Source organism: Argentina silus (genome assembly GCF_951799395.1).
Source record: "Argentina silus genome assembly, chromosome: 16".
Lineage (NCBI taxonomy): Eukaryota > Metazoa > Chordata > Actinopteri > Argentiniformes > Argentinidae > Argentina > Argentina silus.
In genome coordinates, this window is record NC_139670.1 from 14,564,728 (window position 1) to 14,585,609 (window position 20,882).

Here is a 20,882-nt window from a genome sequence, read left to right on the forward strand (position 1 = left end):
CTACACTAAAAGGGTTCTTCGACTGTCCCTGTGGGAGAACCCTTAGAAAAAACATTTTGGGTTAATGTAGAACCTAAAAATAGCCATGAAAATTACTTTAGTGTTGAACAAAACGTGCATCGATATTTTCTTATTTACAGTTATTTGCAAATGTTACAGTGAATGTTTAGGAGTAAATTATTCATTTTTATCAGCTCTATCTATTCATCTAGAAGCACCCCCCAAAGCACTTTCAATGAAATAATATACATACTATCCATGTTTGTCATCTTTAAATGATTCCAAGTGTAATGTTGAGTCTAAAAAAAGAAATGAGTCAAAAGAAATGGAAGACATCCAAAACACGAGCCCTTTATGAGAGTCACACAAACCAATAAGCTTACTGATATAAAGTGAATTTGTTCGTCTTTTTTCTGTTGAACCGAGGTTGAACCGCACCATGACCAAAAACCGAGGTACAGTATGAACCGGATCGTGGGATTGGTGAACTGTTACACTCCTAGTAGAATCCTTTGAGGTTCCACGTTGAACCCTTTCCACAGAGAGTTCTGCATGTAACCCAAAAGGGGAGGACTTAAAGGTTTTGTTTAGTAGGGTTAGGGTTATGTGAAAATTGAAGTAGGAACGATTTTTCCTACACCTTTTTAACCAGTAATGATGATGCTATTGAAAGGAATATCAGTGAATAATAACACAGAACAATACATGTTTGTTCTCCAATGAAGTATTTAACTTGTCTGCAGTTTCAATACGAAATTTGATTGAAACATAAATCATGGTGATTTCCTGGTGATTTCGAAGGACCAAATGGTTGTCAAACAATCTGTGTGATTGACCATCATGACACAAGTTGATAAAAATGTACCAGAGAAATGGCGAGAAAAGAAAAGAAAAGAAGAGAGGGAAATACACACCATAGAATATGACCCCTCCGTAATGAACGAGTGAAGCAATGAGAAACACATACTGCCACTCTTCCCGCGTCTGAGGCGAGAGAGGGAGGAAGAAAGAAAGAGAGAAAAGAGTGATTGTTAGAGGGTGAGTGTGAGAAAGAGAGCAAGTAAACAAGAGAATGAAAGGGAGTGAGAGAAACCGATTGATACAAGTGACAAAAGAGAAAGGTCTGCGTTTGAATGTGATTAATGCTGGTGTTTGAATATGGTAGTGTTTGATCTAAACTTAGTACCTCTAAACAAATATTGTATTCCATACATGCCATGCAGCTGGGTTGAGATGTAACACATATTGAAACAATGTTTATTTATTTATTACAAGTTCTTAGTGTCAGTAAATATAATAATTCTGTGTGTAATGCACCATGGCAGAGCAGGGGAGGCTGGTGGAGGGAGAAATCCAATGGTATACCATTCCTTATTCCGTTCCATGCATTACAATGAGCCCGTCCTCCGATTTCTACCTCCACCAGCCTCCACTGTAGCAGATCAACCTAAGTGGTTTGTGTTGTTAGGTATTAATCATAAAGCTGCTGCAAAGCTTACTTATTCATAGCGGTAGATACAGTATGGTAAATGCTATCTGGTTAATCTGGTTTAGCATTGCTATGAAGAGAATGCTGGTATGTATGCTAGTATGTATCGTGATACATTGAATGCCATGTGCCATGGAATATTGCATCACAATACATGCATGACTATCTGGAGTATGCATGCATGCATGTATGTATGCATGTTGTAGCCTACCTTGTGTTTGGTCATTGCGCCAACGATGAGCGGGCACACCATGCCCGACAGCGTGCCCACCCCGTTAGAGATGCCCATCAGGATGCTGGCATAGCGTGGAGCGATGTCCAGGTGGTTGACATTGAAACCTGATGAGGAGACACCGTTAGATAGTTTGTTGGGTGACAGTTTATTTGAACCGTCCTATTACCATTGGTAACATTAAAATGTTGTTGCGGTCAAGAAAATAGATTGTAGAGGACTGAAGAGTCCAACCTAGTGGCAGTCAAACTCTGACGAGACAGATAGCGGAGGCAGGCGATCCCCTAGATAACTGTGCGTGAGTGATTATGCAACTCTCAACGGAGAGAGAGAGAGAGATCAGGGTCGCTATTCTGCTGACAAGGCTTAACCTTCTCTGTAAGGTTCTGCATTAAACTTGTTTGATCTATTACGCGTGATGGCTAGAGAAATGCCTCTGAAGGACAGCAGACAACCTTAATGAGAGATAGTTTAGAGATAATAAGACATACGAGGTGATGATGAGAGAGCTAAGAGATAATATCTCTTGGTCCTGTGTGGCTCAGTTGATATAGCAATGTGGGTTTGATTCCCACTGGGACCCTATATAGACAAAATGTATGCGCTCACTAAAAGTTTTGAAATACTGGGCTCAGGGTCTTACCTGATATAGCGAACCCACTGAACCCTACTGCCAGAACCAGGAAGGTGATAGCAATGCCTTTGGTATGGGAGAACCCCACCACCAGCAGTAGCGTAGCCTCCATACCAAACCCTGTCACAGAGAAGAAGAAGGGGGGGGGGGGAATCATGCAGTTAAAACCAGTATAGAAAGAAAGCAAAGAAATGTGGCACTTCCACAGAAATGTTGATTCATGTACATCATTGTGTCTGTCAAATAAACCCTAATGAAGTATAAAGGAATGAAAGAAAGTGTCAGTTAAGTGAGCATTATTCAGATACACAGTCAAATTAAATCACAAGTATTTGTGTCACAGATAAAATGACAGCATAAAAACAACAGTGTGAAACATGGTCAGAGAGAGAAAGGATATTATTTGTTTCAGAAAGTCTTCCCTACCTCCCTTCTCCCCTTCCTCCCTTCCTTCTCCCTTCCTTCCCTCCTTTATTTTTTTTATGAGACTAGTCAGCTTCAGACACATCTTTTTTTTTTCTTTGGCATCATTACTCGTCTCTTTTATATAAAACTAATAAATAAATAATAAATAATAATAATAATAAATGAATAAATAAATAATCTTTATTGATTTTTTTTTTTTGTTGCTTGTTTTCTTTTCTTTATATTTGTCTCCTTGACTTGTCAATAGGGTAATTTCTTACCTTTTGTTTCATTGAATGAAAATAAGCAACATTTTAAGAGAATATGGAATTCCCTCCTTCCTTCCCTCCCTCCTTCCCTCCCCTCCTGCATTCATCTCCTAGTGAGCTGGTATTGAGAGCAGTGTGAGCCAACGTTGACTCTGCGTGGTGCAGCCCAGCCTCCCAGGCAGACAGACAGGCAGGCAGAGAGACAGGCAGGCAGACAAACAAGCAAGCAAGCAAGCAGGCAGGCAGACAGGCAGCTTCCCACAGTCAGATATTCTGTGTGTATACACACACTTCTCATTCCCCTCCTCACTCCTCTGTCTTATCGATTGATTTCTCCGCAGGTCAAAAATAGTCTACAGTGGCAAATGCTGCTATTGCATGAGTCATCACCTAGCTTTATACAGCGAGTGGTTTGTAATGCGCTGGATGCTGGAGTTAACACACATAACCAGAGCATCTTTAAGCATCTTTTCAGGTCGATATATTTGATCCGCTACATTTGCATACAGTTTTTTTTAGATCATTTAGCTGCAGGCCTAGTTCAGTTTTACTAAGGATAGCACCTGGGTTTGATACCATTCCTCATTCTGAGTATACTGTCTATCGCCGACTGCCATCAACCAATCAAACGTCTCTCACAGACATCAGAGCTTGATAGGAAATCTCAAATTCATCTATATCCTAAACCTGCTTACTCATTCTTTTTACTTTCCTCTTCCCTTCTTCCTCTCTTTCACTCTTCTCTTTTCCCTTCCTCCTCCATTCCTGCTCTCCTCTCGTCCCCTCTCCCTCCCCTTCCATCCTCCCTCCTCTCCTCTCATCCCTTTCCTCCTCTCTTACCTCCACAGTTCATGAGTTTCCTGACGTTGGTTGTGGTCATGATGTTGTTGCTTCGTAGGTAGTCAGCTAGCTGGCCCCCGATGGGCACGATGATGGTCATGACCAGGTGGGGGAGGGCTGAGACCATACCAACCTGAGAGGAGGAGGGGGAGGGGGAGGAAGGAGGGGGAGGAAGGAGGGGGAGGAAGGATGGAGGAGTGGGGAGGAAGGAGGGGTAGAAAGAATGAAGGAGGAAGAGAAAGGATGGAGGAGGGGAAATCATCTTCTAACTCACCAAATAGGAGAGAATCTGTGTTTGTTCATCGATCTCACAAGATAGAAAAGACTCAAAAGTCATAAGGGAAATAAAAAACAAACTTTCCTTGAGAAATCCTCTCTACCCTTGGCAGTATGAAATCCTCTCTACCCTTGGCAGTATGAATAACACTACATTTTTCTCGGCCAGCTCTTGACATATTCCTTGGTTGGTTTCAAACCAAATCAAACTTTAATAAATGCAATGTGCTAAAAGACAAAAACTGTAAAAGAAAAATAAGGCACATACAAGTATGAAAAAGTCTTCTAACCATAAAAATACAGATTCTCCATTACCTTGCTGATCTCAAAGCCAAACACCTCCTCGAAGTAGGCCGGTTGGCTGATTAGGAGCAGGTAGAAGGTCCAGCTACGGCAGAAGTTGGCCACGATGATGGCGTAGACGGGCATGGAGGTGAAGAACGCTCTCCAGGGGGTGTTGAACTTCTACAGGAGGGAAACAGAGACACATAAAGACGTTAGTTTGTGTGATGGACACGGTTCAAACCCGGGTCTACCATTAGGCCAAAAGGACGTCCGTGGGCGACACTTGTTTTGCATGTCTACCTCAGGGCTACCTCATCACATGATCAAATATAATGTTTGATTCTACCGTGTGTGTGTGTGTGTGTGTGTGTGTGTGTGTGTGTGTGTGTATGTGTGTGTTCCTGTGTGTGTGTAGAGGAAATGGGAGATAGCATAGGTCTACTAACCGTGACAGGGTTGGTGCTGACGGCTCCAATTGCCTCCTCGATGTATTGCCTCTCCTCAGGAGTGATGGTGGGATGGGCCGCCGGACTCTCATAGGACACCATCATCCAGAACAGGTACCAGAAGATTCCAAAACTGCCTGGGAGGAGGAAGAAAGTGGAGAGAGAGAGAGAGAGAGAGAAGAGAGAGAGAGAGAGAGAGAGAGAGAGAGAGAGAGAGAGAGAGAGAGAGAGAGACAGAGAGAGAGAGAGAGAGAGAGAGAGAGAGAGAACAGAGGGAGTGTAAAAGGAGGGGACTGATGGAGGACGAGGAAGAGGGGATGGATGGAGGAGGGATTTAAGGGGGTGAAACTAGGGCACATAGAGGGTGGAGTGCAAATGGCCAAATCATGACCCTTCATAACAGATGCATGACATTGAACTCCGGGGCCAATTCACCAGAAATCATGTGCCGATCACTGCTTCCACAGTGAACCTGTAATTTGCTTTTTCTCCACTGCCTTTCCGCCAACCTGCACCTTCTCTTAAGCTCTCTAACAGAGTTGTTTAACCATGGAGATGTTTTCTCACGTGAGTAGGTTGAGTGACATGTTGAATTAGCTCAAAGCTGTCAAGTAAGCCTAAGAATTCAATAGTTTTGGTATCACTTTTTTTGTTTATATGAATGTTAAAATCTCCATTTAAAATTATCCTGTCATATCTAGTGATGGCAATAGGTACTAGTTCAGTGAAATCCGCTAAAAATAGTGACAGTTGCTTTGGTGGCCTATATAGCGTAATAATAAGTACTGTAATTTCAGCCTTGAGTTCAAAAGCAAGATATTCAAAGGAAGAGAAATTGCCTAAATGGATCTTAGTACAAGTGAACTGGTTTGAGTATAAGACAGCAATTCCACCACCTCTTTTGTCATGTCTGACTGACTGAAAGAAATTGTAATTTGGAGGGTATGTCTCAATTAAAGTTGCTACACCATCGTTGGTAAGCCAGGTCTCAGTTAAAAACATAAAATGCAGCTTTTTCTCAGATATAAAATCATTAAGAAAAAACACTTTATTTGTTAGAGATCTGACATTTAGCAAAGCCCTATTGATTGTGTCAGATTCAGCGATTTTGTTTGATGGCAGGTGAGTGTTAACTGTCTCCATAGTGATAATATTGTTCTGATTTCTGGCCTGGACTGGCTGGATTTTAAGACCTTCAGGTTTGACTGTACACCAGACTGGGATGAGGGTGAAAAGTCAGTGAGTTCTCCACTGGGTCTGTTCTGTGGGTGGATAGGACCTCTGTGACAGCAGGGACCCTGCCCATATCAGTTGTTTATCCTGAGGGGTGATGGTTGAGGGGGCGGCGGAGGAGGTTTGGGTTCGGGGCCCGGTTTGGTTGGGCAGTGATTAGCCTTGGGGGGGCTGGGGGGAGAGAGGGGGGGGGGGTACATAGGGAGTTGGGCGGTGATTAGCCTTGCCTTGGTGACTAGCTGCCGGGGGGTTATGGATTTAATGGCCATAGTGACGTGTTTCCATATCAGCAGTTAGATTCAGATAAGGGTTTGAGTCATCACTGGAGGAGTGAGGAGTGTCTTTGTTCCTTCGGTCCTCGAAAATCCTGGTTTCAAGTAGGGCTGTCTTCTGTAATAGTTGATGACAGCACCTGCATTTTTTACCCGTAGAGTCCACTGTTTGAGGAGGCATGTTCTGGACAAGCCTAACTCGATAGTTTAATTAATCCAGGTAGCTAGCAACAATTAGCGATTATGCTAACACAAACTTCGTAGGCTCAAATAACCAAATAATAAAGATTAATGTGTAGCAAACATGAACAGATATAAGCAGCTAGAAACGACAGTGGAAACGACAATAGAAACGACAGTAAGCAGCTAGAAATTACAATGCCAGCATAAATATGAATGCAGCTGTAGAAAAAGTGAATGTTCTGTGACAGTAAATCAGTGATGCCTTATGAATGTGTAGGACCTAATGGGTGCTGTTATAATAGCATCCTCAGGACAGGGGTCAGGGGTCACTAACCATAGACGTAGAAGACAGACGACCATCCTGTGTACTGGACCAGGATTCCAGCCAATGGCATGGCTATCACAGCTCCTGCATAGGATCCTGGGACACACACACACACACACAAACACACACACACACACACACACACACACACACACACACACACACACACACACACACACACACACACACACACACACACACACACACACACACACAAAGTAGCTCCATCAGGGAAACCATGTAGACATGAACAGCATTCCAGAAAGGTCAAATGCTGTGCTATGTCATCCCATTGCAGTTGAGATTTAAAATGGTTAAGGTTCAGGATAGGGTTAGGTAAGGGTTGTGGTTATGGTTAGGGTTGCCGTTAGGGTTAAGGGTAGGGTCATCCCAAGGCTCCACTTAGCATCTAAAAGAAACAGCCTTTCTATAAAACTAGTACAGGCAGATATCACAGGAGTATCAATGGTAGTAACATTACATTAAGTGGATATTGTGGTGCCCTAGTCATACAGAAAACAAGTCGTTCTACAAGTCGGCTTACTACAGTGGAAAAATCTGTCATATTCATACGTGCCGAGGTTATAATGTGGCTCTTGTCCATACAGAGCCTGGGGAGGAAGGGATAGATGGAACAAAAGGGGACTACGACCTTACCACAAAAGGCTGTCGTGGCCAATCGACTTCTTTCAAGAGGCGGCGCCCATTTGGCCCAGATTCCGTGACATGCCGGGTAAGAGACGCCCTGGGAAAGAGAGGGAACCACAACAGGAAGTGATATCACTGCTATCAGGACAGCGGGAGCTTTTCATATCTGCCGTTTCCACCTGTTTCAATCTTCTCTCCGGCTGAAAACATCGGTCCAGTTCTCTCACGTCAATACCAGGGGGAGGTTGTTGGAGGAAGAAATCCCGAAGACGGGCTCATTGTAATGCATGGAACGGAATAAGATGCATGGACCGGAATAAGAAATGATATCAAACACAAGTTTGATACCATTCCTCATTCCTTTCATGCATTACAATGAGCCTGCCCTTTCTACCCCCACCAGCCTCCCCTGGTACAGAGAAAACAACCAGATGTCAGCATAGTGAGTGTACTACCAAGTGTGTGTACTCTGAAGTATGTAAGGGAGAGCAATGGAACAAGGCCAAGCACCTCTACGAGTCCTTGACATATCCTGACGAGGATAACACAGCCAAAGTGGATCCGCGCCGCAGAGGGGATCAACATATTCAACGTAGAGGTGGCCACTACAGCAAAGCCAAAGACTCTGGAGGAGAGGAAGAGAAGAAGAGAGCGAGAGAGAGGTAGAGAGCGAGGGACAGACAGAGAGAGAGAGAGAGAGAGAGAGAGAGAGAGAGAGAGAGAGGTAGAGAGCGAGGGACAGACAGAGAGAGAGAGAGAGAGAGAGAGAGAGGTAGAGAGCGAGGGACAGACAGAGAGAGAGAGAGAGAGAGAGAGAGAGAGAGAGAGAGGGGAACAATGTCAGATGAAATAGAAGTCAAATTATGAGAGAAAAAAAAATATATCTAATGGTGACAGAAATGTTCCCAATAGATACTGCATGTGAACTTCAAAGGCAGCTGACCTGTTTGCTGCAAACTTTTGACAGATGAACCCTCCAGGTATCTGAGTAAGTATGTATCCCCAGAAAAAAGATCCATGGATCATTCCCACCGTCTCTGGATCCCAATCGAACTGAGCTTTCTGTTGAGATAGATAGATAGACAGAGCGAGAGAGAGAGAGAGAGAGAGAGGGAGAGAAAAAGAGATTAGGTGAGAGAGAGCACAAGGAAAAGACATATTTGAGTCACAAATTTGACTCAACACAAGTACCTTCTTGACCATGACATATATAGGGGTTAGGTGCATAAGGCCTAGTGCATAGGGCTTAAGGGCTAGTGCATAGGGCATAGGGGCTAGTACATAGGGCATAGGAGCTAGTGCATAGGGCATAGGGGCTAGTGCATAGGGCATAGGGGCTAGTACATAGGGCATAGGGGCTAGTGCATAGGGGTTAGGACGTGACAGCCACCCACCACCAGCATAGGCTTGTCCCCTTTATAGATGGTGTGGTTGTTGACCATGCTGACGATGGCCACACCCAGGTTACATCGGATGCCGAAGGAGATGCAGAAGCCGAGGCCGGACAGGATGGCGATGATGTACCGTCGCGGCAGGCCGCAGCATGTACAGTCCACCACGGGAGCCTCCTTCTCCTCGATGAGCTCCGGGCGGCCTTCCGCCGATAGCTCGATGGTCTCGCCATTCTCCTGGCGCTTCTCTAGGATTCTGATGGGGAGGAGGAGGGGGGGGGGGGGGGGGGCACTTTATTATACTGACTGGTACCAATGTCTGCCAGTGTCTAGTGATGGTTGTTAGAATGAATCCCATAGAAACAAGCTAGTAATTGAAGATGTTATTACTGTGTTATAACCATTTTAGCAGGAGTAAATACAATGGTTCCACATCAGATTCAAGACCCTGGTGTTCGCCTACCGGGTGGCAAAGGGAACAGCCCCTCCCTACTTGCAAGCAATGGTTAGCCCCCAAACCCCTGCACGATCACTCTGCTCTTCCACCTCGGCTGCCCGCCTGGCACCGCCGCCTCTACGTGGATGCAGCGGCCGCGCCACTCGGTCACGGCTTTTTACTGTCCTGGCACCCCGCTGGTGGAATGAGCTTCCCACCACTGTCAGGACTGCAGAGTCACTACCGATCTTCCGCCGTAGATTGAAAACCCATCTCTTCAGGCTACATCTTAACAGTCCCTCCTAAAGACCTCTTCACCCCCACTTCCCCCCTGTACAAGTTCTCTCCTGTTAATAAAAAATAAAATAAAAATAAAGGATAATGGATAAAGGCGTCTGCTAAATGCCATAAATGTAAATGTAACATTATGTAGTCTATTGATGTCATCCTAGGATCAATATACCCATTAACATTGGTCCTAGACTTCATAGATCCAAGAACAAGGTCAAGGAATCTGCCAATAGTTGTGTATGAAGGTGATTGGCATCTGCATTTTATTTATACACATCAATAAATAAGAAATGTATTTCCTCTACAACAAAAACAATGCTTCCATGTGAAACAATTGGATTGTTCCATGTCTTGGTTCAATAAACTCTCCTCCTGTCTGATTGAAAAACCAGTCCACACCACCTCTGTCCGCCCCAACCTCACCTTGACGAGGCTGTGCAGTGAGGAGGTTCTGTAGTGAGGTGTTTCTGCTGACGAGCCCAGGGCTGACAGGTCTGGACAGGGCAGACAGGAGGCAGCAAGATACAGGAGCTACAGTAGAGCGCCTAACCCATATGGTCATTACACCAACTTGTCTCTTTGGAAACATCTCTTCCCCCCCCTCTCTCTCTCCTCTCCTCTTCTCCCCCCTCCTTCTCCTTATCTTTCTCCTCCCCCTCCTCTCCCTCTATCTCTCTCTCTCTCCCCTCTCACTTGTCTCCTTAGAACACATCTCTTCCCTCTCTCTGTCCTTCATCTTCCCCCTTCTCCACTCCCCCCTACTCCCAGCTCACCCCCCTTCCCCCTCCCCCTCCTCTCATCCTCTCTGACTCCTTCACCTCACTGAGCATACACACTAACAGCCTACGCCAGCCTCCAGCCTGGGAAACATCAAATATGTATCCACCCGAGGTGCATCATCCATAAACCATGAGATCTGTTCGACCAGCGCAGCAGCAGCAGCAGGAGCAGGAGCAGGAGCAGTAGCAGGAGCAGAGAGGAGAGGCCCAGCAAGAAGCTGTTTTCCGTTCAGAATTACACACTGATGGTTACTAATATCTCTATAACTCTCTCTGTGAGGCCAGGGGGATGTGTGGGTCGGATGGACGGATGGTCCGGGGGTTTGTCCGAGGGATATGGGAGGGAGACAGACCGACAGACAGGATATATCATAAGGGACTCGGTAGACAGACCGAGCGACCGACAGACCGATGGTTTGTCCAAGGGAAATGAGAGACAGACATTCCTCAGACAGACAGGTCTCATCATACAGTATGTGACTTGGTAGAAATCCAGACAGACAGTCCAGACAGTTCAGATCAAGGAGAGAGGAGACAGACTGGGGAGACAGACTGGGGAGGGGGGGGGGGGGTCATATCATATGCCCCAACAGATATGTTAACTGACTGGACCGTGTGTTTTCATTTAATCCTCAGATGATCAGAGTAAATCAGGTTATTCTAGCGGTGTCTGGAAGCACTGAGCTCCCATTGGACTGGAGCAGTCGGGGGCAGCACACAGTTGGGAGGTGGGGCAGTCGGAGGTGAAACTCATAGAGGCTAAATCACACACTGCTGAGGACAGTTGAGTTTCTGTGTTTCGTTTCTCATCTGTGGAATCACAGACCATCATTATTATCAATCGCAAAGTATTGATTACGCACTGTTCTAGAATACAGAGAATGGTTCGAAATAAGGACAGCCCTCAGATTCAGAACCGTATCGTAATATATCTACTGTGTGCAGACTTTTTCCCAACTCTCCAAAATCTCAGTTTTATCAATCCAGACGTATCAGGAACTCCGTGGAGAGAGTGAACATGCTGAGAGAGGTAAAGAGTTTCAGAGGAAAAGGCCAGGGAAATGTGACACTCTGGCTGGATCTCACCCAAACATCACCATTCTCCCTGACTGGGGGACAACGTTTCTGGATACATCTCCCACTTCATGCAGTCTTTGGGGACAGAATATCCCATCTAGCTAGATCACTGTTCATAGCTGGCCGAGGCTCTGATTTCCCTACCTAGAGACCCTGAACATGAACATAACCACTGGAGGTTGAATACCAACATCTGCCCAGTCACAGCATTTAACACCAACATCTACCTCAGGCTGACTATCCAAGGCTAGTCAAACTAATAAACCAGGTAAAAGGTAATAATGAAAGGTAATGTTTGACAGATAAAGTCAACAGAACACCAAAGTACTAGGCTACAAAGCAGGAGAGGCTGGTGAAGGTAGAAATCGGAGGACAGGCTCATTGTAATGCATGGAATTGGAATGAGGAATGGTATTAAATATTGTGTTTGATACCATTCCTTATTCCATTCCATGCATTACAATGAGCCCGTCCTCCGATTTCCACCTCAACCAGCCTTCACTGCTACACAGTATAGAACAACATCAGATAAGAATCCATCACAGAGCAGCAGTGTCACTGTCTCTGGGTACAAGCCAAGGCGGGCTACCTGAGAGAAATGATAACGTCAACACCAAAGCAGTTAGATCGAGGATAATGTCAGAAAGCAATTTAGAACACAGTTTCACTGTCACAGGGTAAAACTGAGGTGAGCTTCTTGAGGAGGCTTTGAGAAATGCTTTAAAATACAAGAGTCAAAACACATATCTCAATTGACCAACTAATGTCAAGAACTCTATTCACAACTAGGCTCTGTATTGCTGTGGAGGCTGGTGGAGGTAGAAATCGGGTTCACGTGTATGATATCATTCCTCATTCCATTCCATGCATTACAAAGAGCCTGTCGTCCGATATGTATCTCCACCAGCCTCACCTGATGTATTGTGACTAGTCAAAAAGTGCTCTACCTTCTATAGCACACAAAATTCAGCCTAAATTCCAATACACATGGCTGCACAATGGCTACAGAAATAACATAGCGTTCCTACCGCATAACGAAAACAGTTAACACAAGCAATGGCTCCACAATTCTTTGACATTGATTAAGTATTAATGACTTTCACTGATGTTTAATTATTAATAACCCTCTCAGACTATTTCTGTCTTCATGGGCCTCTCTCTTTCTCTCTCTCTCTCTCTCTCTCTCTCTCTCTCTCTCTCTCTCTCTCCTCTTCTATTCTTCCTGTCCCTCCCTCGTACATCTTTCTGGTCTCGTCTTAACTCATCCAATCTTTCATCGTCAATTCCCTCTCCTCTCTCTGTCACACACCTGTCTTCCACCACTTATTTTCTCTTCACACCATCCTCCCTCTCTCTGCGTCCTGAGAAATCTCTCCCTCTCGAAGATCTTTCCCTCTCCAATACAGATGAAACACTTGTCATATTTTCATTTTTGTCTGATAGCGTATCTGTAAAGTGTGAAATTATGTGCACATCTTTCTGCCTTAGTATAGTACTCATGTAAAAATTGTCATCACAAAGTGTCGTTGTTAACTCTTCTTGTTCCTCCTGTCATCTTTCCTCCATGTCTCCACTTCCGCTTGCCTTGGTCTGAACCTTGAGTCTATCCCAGGATTCCCTGCTAATCCTTAGCTCTTTAGCTGCCCCTCTCTCTTTCCCTCTCTAAGCAGCCTAGCCTATAGTCACATCAGACACACAAACACACACACACACACACACACACACACACACACACACACACACACACACACGTGTAGTATGTGTGTAGTAAATGTGTGAGTCAATACAAACAATACTCTCTCTGGCATATTAGAGTCAAGACAGACAGTATGTAGGTCATTAACTCCCAGTCCATCAACAAGTTATTCCAGTAGTGAGTATACCAGGTTTTCCCTCGGAGCTAATCTCTTAATTCATTCGTCAAGGACACAAGCGAGAGGCCTGTTCAGTAGCACAGGTCAGAGGTCAATCAGAGACATGCCAACTAGGGTATGGCACCGTTTTCAATATGGCACATGTTCAGTACCATTAGTTACAGGAAGTGAATTAACATTTTGAATTAACAAAAAGCTATAGGAACAGATGATCCCGACCATCTGAATAGGACAGATCCTCTTGATCAACCACTGAACCTACTGCAGGTCTCATAAAGACGGAGACTGCATGGAGGAAATATGGAGGACAAAATGACAGTTGGAAGAAAATAGTCTGAAATTCAATGGGCTGTTAAACTAACACATGCTGCTGATGGAACATAACACTGAAAAGTCAATCATTGACTTTGATTGTTATAAAACATGAAGATTGTGCTGATGGAAGCACATGCAGTACAGCAGCTTAGACATGAGCACTGATGCCATAGCGGCAGCACCAATGGGGAGGACCCACCCCATAATAGTCCTGTACAGTTGAATGACATCCGAGACAACCATTTAACTGTAGGCTATCAAAGTGATAAAGGGTTCAACGTAATCCTTTGACAATATAGAATAATGGTAAATCATCAGCCAAACATCCTGTTTAATAACCACAGATGGAGCAGTCATGTTCACAGCACTTTATTCTCAGAACAAGCCCAAACGTACTACTGTAGACTCTCCAGTAAAATCAATCTATCATCCTTTTGATCCAGTAAGATCAATCTATCATCAATAATCATCTTTTTGGAGCTAACTGGCATGTCTATTTTATCTACTGTAGCCTTTATGATTAAATATATCCATAGTGTTTGATAAACTACATAAATCATATCAAAGCCATTACAGCCATGAGATAAACATATTTATATAACCACTAGGTTGATAAAATGTTTTTGTGGGATTATTAATAGCCTAGTATTGAGGACCTATGCGTCTAACAATAGAACAGAACAGAATCCGCCTTGAAATGCCACTCACATTACTTTATCAAAAGAGAGTGTTCTTGCTGTGGTAGGCTTAAGGCGATGTATTATTTACAGTTGTGAAAGAAAAGACCTGTCCTGGCAATGCATTCACAGAAGTTCACACCTGAACTGGCAGCACTGGCGCCAAATTAGCCCATTACGCACAGGCTACGAACACAGGACACGAACTCAGGGCACGAACACAGGACACGAACACAGGGCACGAACTCAGGGCACGAACACTCCGGCCTCGAGAACACTCTGTCTTTGGGGAGGACCTGAGCGCACGTGCTCAGAGGAAGTATAGGTTTACTGCGGACACGGTAGCGTAGGCAGTGTAATCCCGAGTGTACATGCCGTTGGGGGAGGGGGGGGTGACGAGTAATCGAATCGAGGACGGGAGGAACCTGAAGAGGACTTATACTGAGCGAGCAAGAGAGAGAAAGAGAGAGAGAGCGGTAGGTGTATGGGGATTTACGTGGCCGACAGCTTGGAGGGGGAGAGGGCTATTTCGGGAGAGGATTTATGTGTTTAGACGCTTCTTCAAATCCTGGGAGAAATAAGAGACCGCGAACTCGCGCGCACCGATATCAATCAATGTTTCTGCAGATTTATCACACGTTTGGTTGCGGATAGGAGGGCGTGCCAAAAGAAATGTTGTGTTCCTCAATCGAAGGCCGAACATAAAAAAAAATGCAACAATGTGTCTCTCACATTTTAAAGTAGAATAAAGTTGCCTGCTCTCAAGTAGCCTCACTTGCTAATTCAACTTTCACATAAGATGACTAAACTTAGATGACTAAATAACACATTTGCTTTACAACGTAACCACAATAGGCAAACAAAATATATGTTTTTGTCATTATCGATTAGGAATATGGAACGATCATTTTGCATGGGGGAAATAGATCTAGGTAAGAACTTCAGTTTGAACTTCATGCCTGAACATTTGTCTAACAGACCAGATGGTATCATCCTTAATAAACGTTCATAAACTTTTGGTTTGAAGCTTTCCATAACAATATTAGACTATTGATTATTCTTACAGACGGGCCTATGTGCATTGATAATGGCCCTATGCCATTACAAGTTGTAACACCTCTAAATTAATAATCATAATTTAGATTATCGTTCATTTGATTGTAAATCAATTGTAAATCAATTAAACATTTTAATTTGATGAGTTCTGTCAGCCTATTTGACGGCGTTCAGTGGACTGTTTTTAGGCCAAATAACATGCGTTTTAAGAAAGCTTAAAGACTTTATTTGATGTAGTATCTTGATTAGTTTTTAGTTATGATCATTGTCCTATCATTCAGAAATCAGAATCGCAAACGAGAAAAAAGCGCAAACAGGCCTCTATGGTCCCAGGCCTCTCCCATCACACTGCAGGCCTTGAGCTTTGTGCACTTTATAGGTGAGATGAGGCTACATTTCTAGTCTGAAGTCTATGCAAAATCCACGAATTCCAGACTAGGTTCAAACATGTGACTTTGTTCATTTATACCAGGTAGGCTATTGATTGGAACACACCCTGAAGAATTTGGGGTGAAACGGAACGCAAACCGTCTCAAATGATCAGATAAAGTAACGCCATTCCGTGCTAGACATCAATATCAATGAACTTAATTTAGTTATCATCGGTTTCCCAGAGCAGAACATAGTTTAAAAATCAATCTCTACCATTAGAATAACCATATTCCTAGCTTTCCAACTACCTATATAACTCCAGAGAGAATATACAAGTCCAAATGACACCGCACATTCATGTTCTAGCAAACACAATTATTTATGTGCATATACATTTTTTATCTTCCATGGGCCAACAGTAGCATCAACCGAAAACTGAGATTGTAACTGATTTCACTAAATTAACGATTTAGCCTGATATAGAATGAGAAACAGATGTTGGGCCATGATCAGGTCATCCAACACCGGTAACTAATCCAACCCCTTGGGCATCTTGATCTTCGGTAGTTAAGGCCTGCCTTCCTTTTTATCCAAAAGTGCGGGCCAAAGTTATTCTTTAACTTTCAGCCTACAACCAACCATTATAGAGTATTCTTCACATTATTAGCTTCAACACCACATTTAAAGACAAGTAGACAGATTCTATAACATAATAGGTGTAGCATATCGCTTACGTGCGCCTTTACGCATAAAAACAACGCCACTCAAGACACACTGTAACAAATATAGTTGTCGTTTTCACTTACTTGTGTATTTTTCCGAGGGTCCTGCCCGCGACGATCTTAAACCTATCTGGTCGGACCTCCATCCTCGCGACTCCAGGCTCCGACCGATTTGATGTCCGCGCGCACTCCCGCTTGAGCGCGCAGCCCTCTTCCCTATCACCTTCTCCCTCCGCCCTTAACCTCTCACTCACACACCATTAAAACTCTTCTCTTTTTGAACCAGATGGTCCACACCGTTGTAACGCAGACACTCTGAAAAAAGCTGCAAGAATAGGCTAGTTGTCCTTGAGTATACACTTCAGTCAGAAAAAAAGCACCAAAAGTTCTCAGGGCTACATTTTACACGGGACGTATTCAATCAAAATCGCGTTGGCAAAACATCGCGTGCTATAAAACGAGTCTATATGGATTTTCAAAATTCTAAAGAATTTAGGCTAGGTTAAACAAGAATCAAAAGAAGACATATCAAGATTTTGCTGTAAAGTAATCTCGACAGAACTGGTCAAGCGATGCCTGGCCGTGAGTGTCGCTAACCATGGTACTGAAACCAGGATTAGCAATTGCCCTCTGAGGTAATCTGCCCGAGTGTGTGTGTGTGTGTGTGTGTGTGTGTGTGTGTGTGTGTGTGTGTGTGTGTGTGTGTGTGTGTGTGTGTGTGTGTAGTGAGGTATATCGTGTCACTTCCTCCTCGCTGCCTTTCGTCTTACTTAAGTAGCTATTCTTGTACCACACAACTACTGAATGAAGGACATTAGATTAGTGTATACTGACACAAATGTAGGCTTCTTGTAAAACAGATAATTTAATGGGAGAGGGTATCTCAGGCATTGGAAGATAAATGTGGGAGTCTGGTAACTATGCTCTAAACACTGATGCAACCATTAATCCGGTGGATGGACTAAAGAAAGCGGCACGATCTGATACACTAACATAGCTCACTTTTACTGTGATAACATTTCTATCAGCAGGTATACCTTCTTAAGGTGTGTTTGTTGTCATAATAAATGTATGCCAACACTGATACTATTATGTTTTATTTTATTTTATTTTGTTGGGTTTATACCGTTTTAATACGTATATCGATTCCATTTATGTCCTGAACTTTTAAATAAATTACTGTTAAACTCAGTGTATGTATTATGCATGGTCCATGTTATGAGCACATTAGCATGAACATTATGAATTACGCCCTAATCAAATACATCTTAAAAACAACTCTTCAAAAGTATTGGCAAACCATCGAAACCATCCAACCATATTGCTTCTCAATAAGTGCATCAATGCTGATAGATGAAATGATGCTTATAAATTCTAAATCATTTTATATCATGTAGTTCCCCCTTGTCCAAATGATGCAATAGCGCACTCTACTGGAATAAAAGGGAAGAAATGCTTTACTGAAGCACATGGTTGATGCCTGCATCTCAGTGTACAAATAACAGAGTAAATATAAATAGTCTAACTCTAGACACTCAATCTAATGTCTCCCAACTACATTTCAATAGCATACAATTTGCCTCTCAGTAGAAACTACATCACGTTATTTGTATATTGATGAAGGCCGTTTTTTTTATGACAAGACAACCTTTTTATCAAGTAACAACTGCCCAACCTTATTGCCATGACTTACAACACATTCGAAGATAATTCACCAATTTTGCTGCTGCACAGCGCGAACGCAGTCAACCACTATCAGGAGAGAGATGGTACATGAACCTATAAAATATTTGTATCTACTAATTAAAATGTGACGGCAATAGTATATTTCATAGGAGTGGCAAATAATTTCCTTTGAACAAGTTATCAGGACTGAAGCCTAAATAACGGGGACGGTATGAACAGAATGGCAGAAAGTTAGAACGTGACAGGTATATTTGCCTGTATATCAATGTACAAATAAGAGAGTAAATGGTCCATCTCTAGACACTGTATGTGACTAATGTCACCCCCTACATGTTGACAAGACATGCATTAGAACACATTCTAAGCACGAATGAGTCAAACAAGTTCATCCTTTCCTTTAAACAAGTTATCAGGGGAGAGCGCGAACGCAGTCCCCCACTACCAGAAATTATGCAATCGAGATTCCCACATTTGAGGAATTCGCAGGGGTCAGCACAACCGGAGTGCAATGGCTGAGCCTCGCCCTGGGTGAACCACCTTCTTGATCATGGTGTCTCCCTTGCCAGGTAAGTATGAGTTGTACACGTCAGATGTGGAGAAGTCGATCTAGTGCATAAGCTTCACAACCACGGTGTGGCTGTATATAATTTCTCCATCATGCATTGCGGTAAATATGAGGAAAACCGTAATTTTCACAGTATATTTTACAGTCCGTCTGAGATCTTAACCTAAGCAACAATACTGTACATCCCCTTGTATAGCGAATACAGTTCAGACACAACGGCCAAATGGATTCAATGTGTTTTCTTTAAATTGTCGTTCCTTGTTTCTGAGTACGAGTCGAGTGGACCGTGAGACACCAGGCTGCAATGCCGCCATCGAACACAGGGAGAGCGGAGCTGTTCCACACTCATTGAGCTGAAGACTGAATAACAGTGTTGTGATAGAATGGGAGAGAGGGAACCAGACAACTAGTCTTGCTTCCTTTATTCTATCCATGTGACGTTGTTTCAAACTGAGCATTGGTTTGTGAAGCATTCTCACATTCTGTACAATCTTTCATTTTAAGAAATACACACGACACGCAAAACTCTAAATTTCAAAAGGTTTGGCAAAAATCACCATACTGTGATAGCGAGCATGCATCCGCCGAGTAGCCCATCATGACTCAATTTAAACAAGTTATCAGGGGAGAGCGCGAACGCAGTCCCCCACTACCAGAAATTATGCAATCGAGATTCCCACATTTGGGGAATTCGCAGGGGTCAGCACAGCCGGAGTGCAATGGCTGAGCCTCGCCCTGGGTGAACCACCTTCTTGATCATGGTGTCTCCCTTGCCAGGTAAGTATGAGTTGTACACGTCGGAGTTGGTGAGGTCAGTCTAGTGCATAAGCTTCAGGCCCACGGTGTGGCTCTATAGATACGCTACTACTGGTCAAAATAAGGAAAAGCTTACGGCACCGGGTTTTCCAGGCGGTCTCCTATCCATGTACTAACCCGGCCCGACGCTGCTTAGCTTCCAAGTAAGCCTCGGTTGAGCTGAAGACTGAATAACGGTTGTGATAGAATGGGAGAGAGAGAACCAGACAACTAGTCCTGCTTCCTTTATTCTATCCATGTGACGTTTCAAACTAAGCATTGGTTTATGAAGCATTTTTACATTCTGTACAATCTTTCATTAAAAGAAACACACATGACCGTTAAATGTTTTTATCTTTCCATACGTCTTGAACAACGTTACACAGTCACAACAGACACGCGTCCATCGAGTAAACAATCATCATTCACTTTTAACAAGTTATCAGGGGAGAGCGCGAACGCAGTCCCCCACTACCAGAAATTATGCAATCGAGATTCCCACATTTGAGGAATTCGCAGGGGTCAGCACAACCGGAGTGCAATGGCTGAGCCTCGCCCTGGGTGAACCACCTTCTTGATCATGGTGTCTCCCTTGCCAGGTAAGTATGAGTTGTACACGTCGGAGGTGGTGAGGTCAGTCTAGTGCATAAGCTTCACAACCACGGTGTGGCTCTATAGCTACTACTGTTCCGTAAATTGCCCATCATGCACTGCGGTAAATATGATCAAAACCATGCCTTTTTACAGTATATTTGACAGTCCCTCTGAGATCTTAACCAAAGCAGAAATACTGTATATTCCCCTGTATAACGAATACACTTCAGACACATCGGCCAAATGGATTCAATGTGTTTTCTTTAAATTGTCGTTCCTTGTTTCTGAGTACGAGTCGAGAGGACCGTGAGACATCAGGCTGCAATGCCGCCATCGAGCACAGGGAGAGCGGAGCTGTTCCACACTCATTGAGCTGAAGACTGAAAAACTGTGTTGTGATAGAATGGGAGAGAAAGAACGAGACAACTAGTCTTGCTTCCTTTATTCCAGCCATGTGACGTTTCAAACTAAGCATTGGTTTCTGAAGCATTTTTACATTCCGTACAATCTTTCATTAAATCTCTCTTATTTTTCAATAGAGCTTGCTACCTTCCGTTACCTACCACCAAGCGTCGGTTGAGCAGTCAACCATAATTTACTTTAAAACAATTTATCAGGGGAGAGCGCGAACGCAGTCCCCCACTACCAGAAATTATGCAATCGAGATTCCCACATTTGGGGAATTCGCAGGGGTCAGCACAACCGGAGTGCAATG

General features: G+C 43.7%; 1 protein-coding gene across 1 annotated transcript; it reads right to left on the reverse strand.

Annotated features, from left to right (window-relative positions):
• Positions 1-499: 499 nt before the first annotated feature.
• LOC310817560 (vesicular glutamate transporter 1) lies at positions 500-16,673 on the reverse strand (the record flags this gene model as incomplete). Its single annotated transcript, XM_083688196.1, has 13 exons — positions 500-510; positions 915-984; positions 1,701-1,828; positions 2,365-2,475; positions 3,870-4,002; positions 4,461-4,610; positions 4,877-5,009; positions 6,895-6,985; positions 7,547-7,634; positions 8,048-8,162; positions 8,481-8,599; positions 8,932-9,184; positions 16,612-16,673. The coding sequence occupies 13 exons, from the start codon at positions 16,671-16,673 to the stop codon at positions 500-502; spliced, it is 1,464 nt and encodes a 487-aa protein (XP_083544322.1).
• Between the last annotated feature and the right edge of the window lie 4,209 nt (positions 16,674-20,882).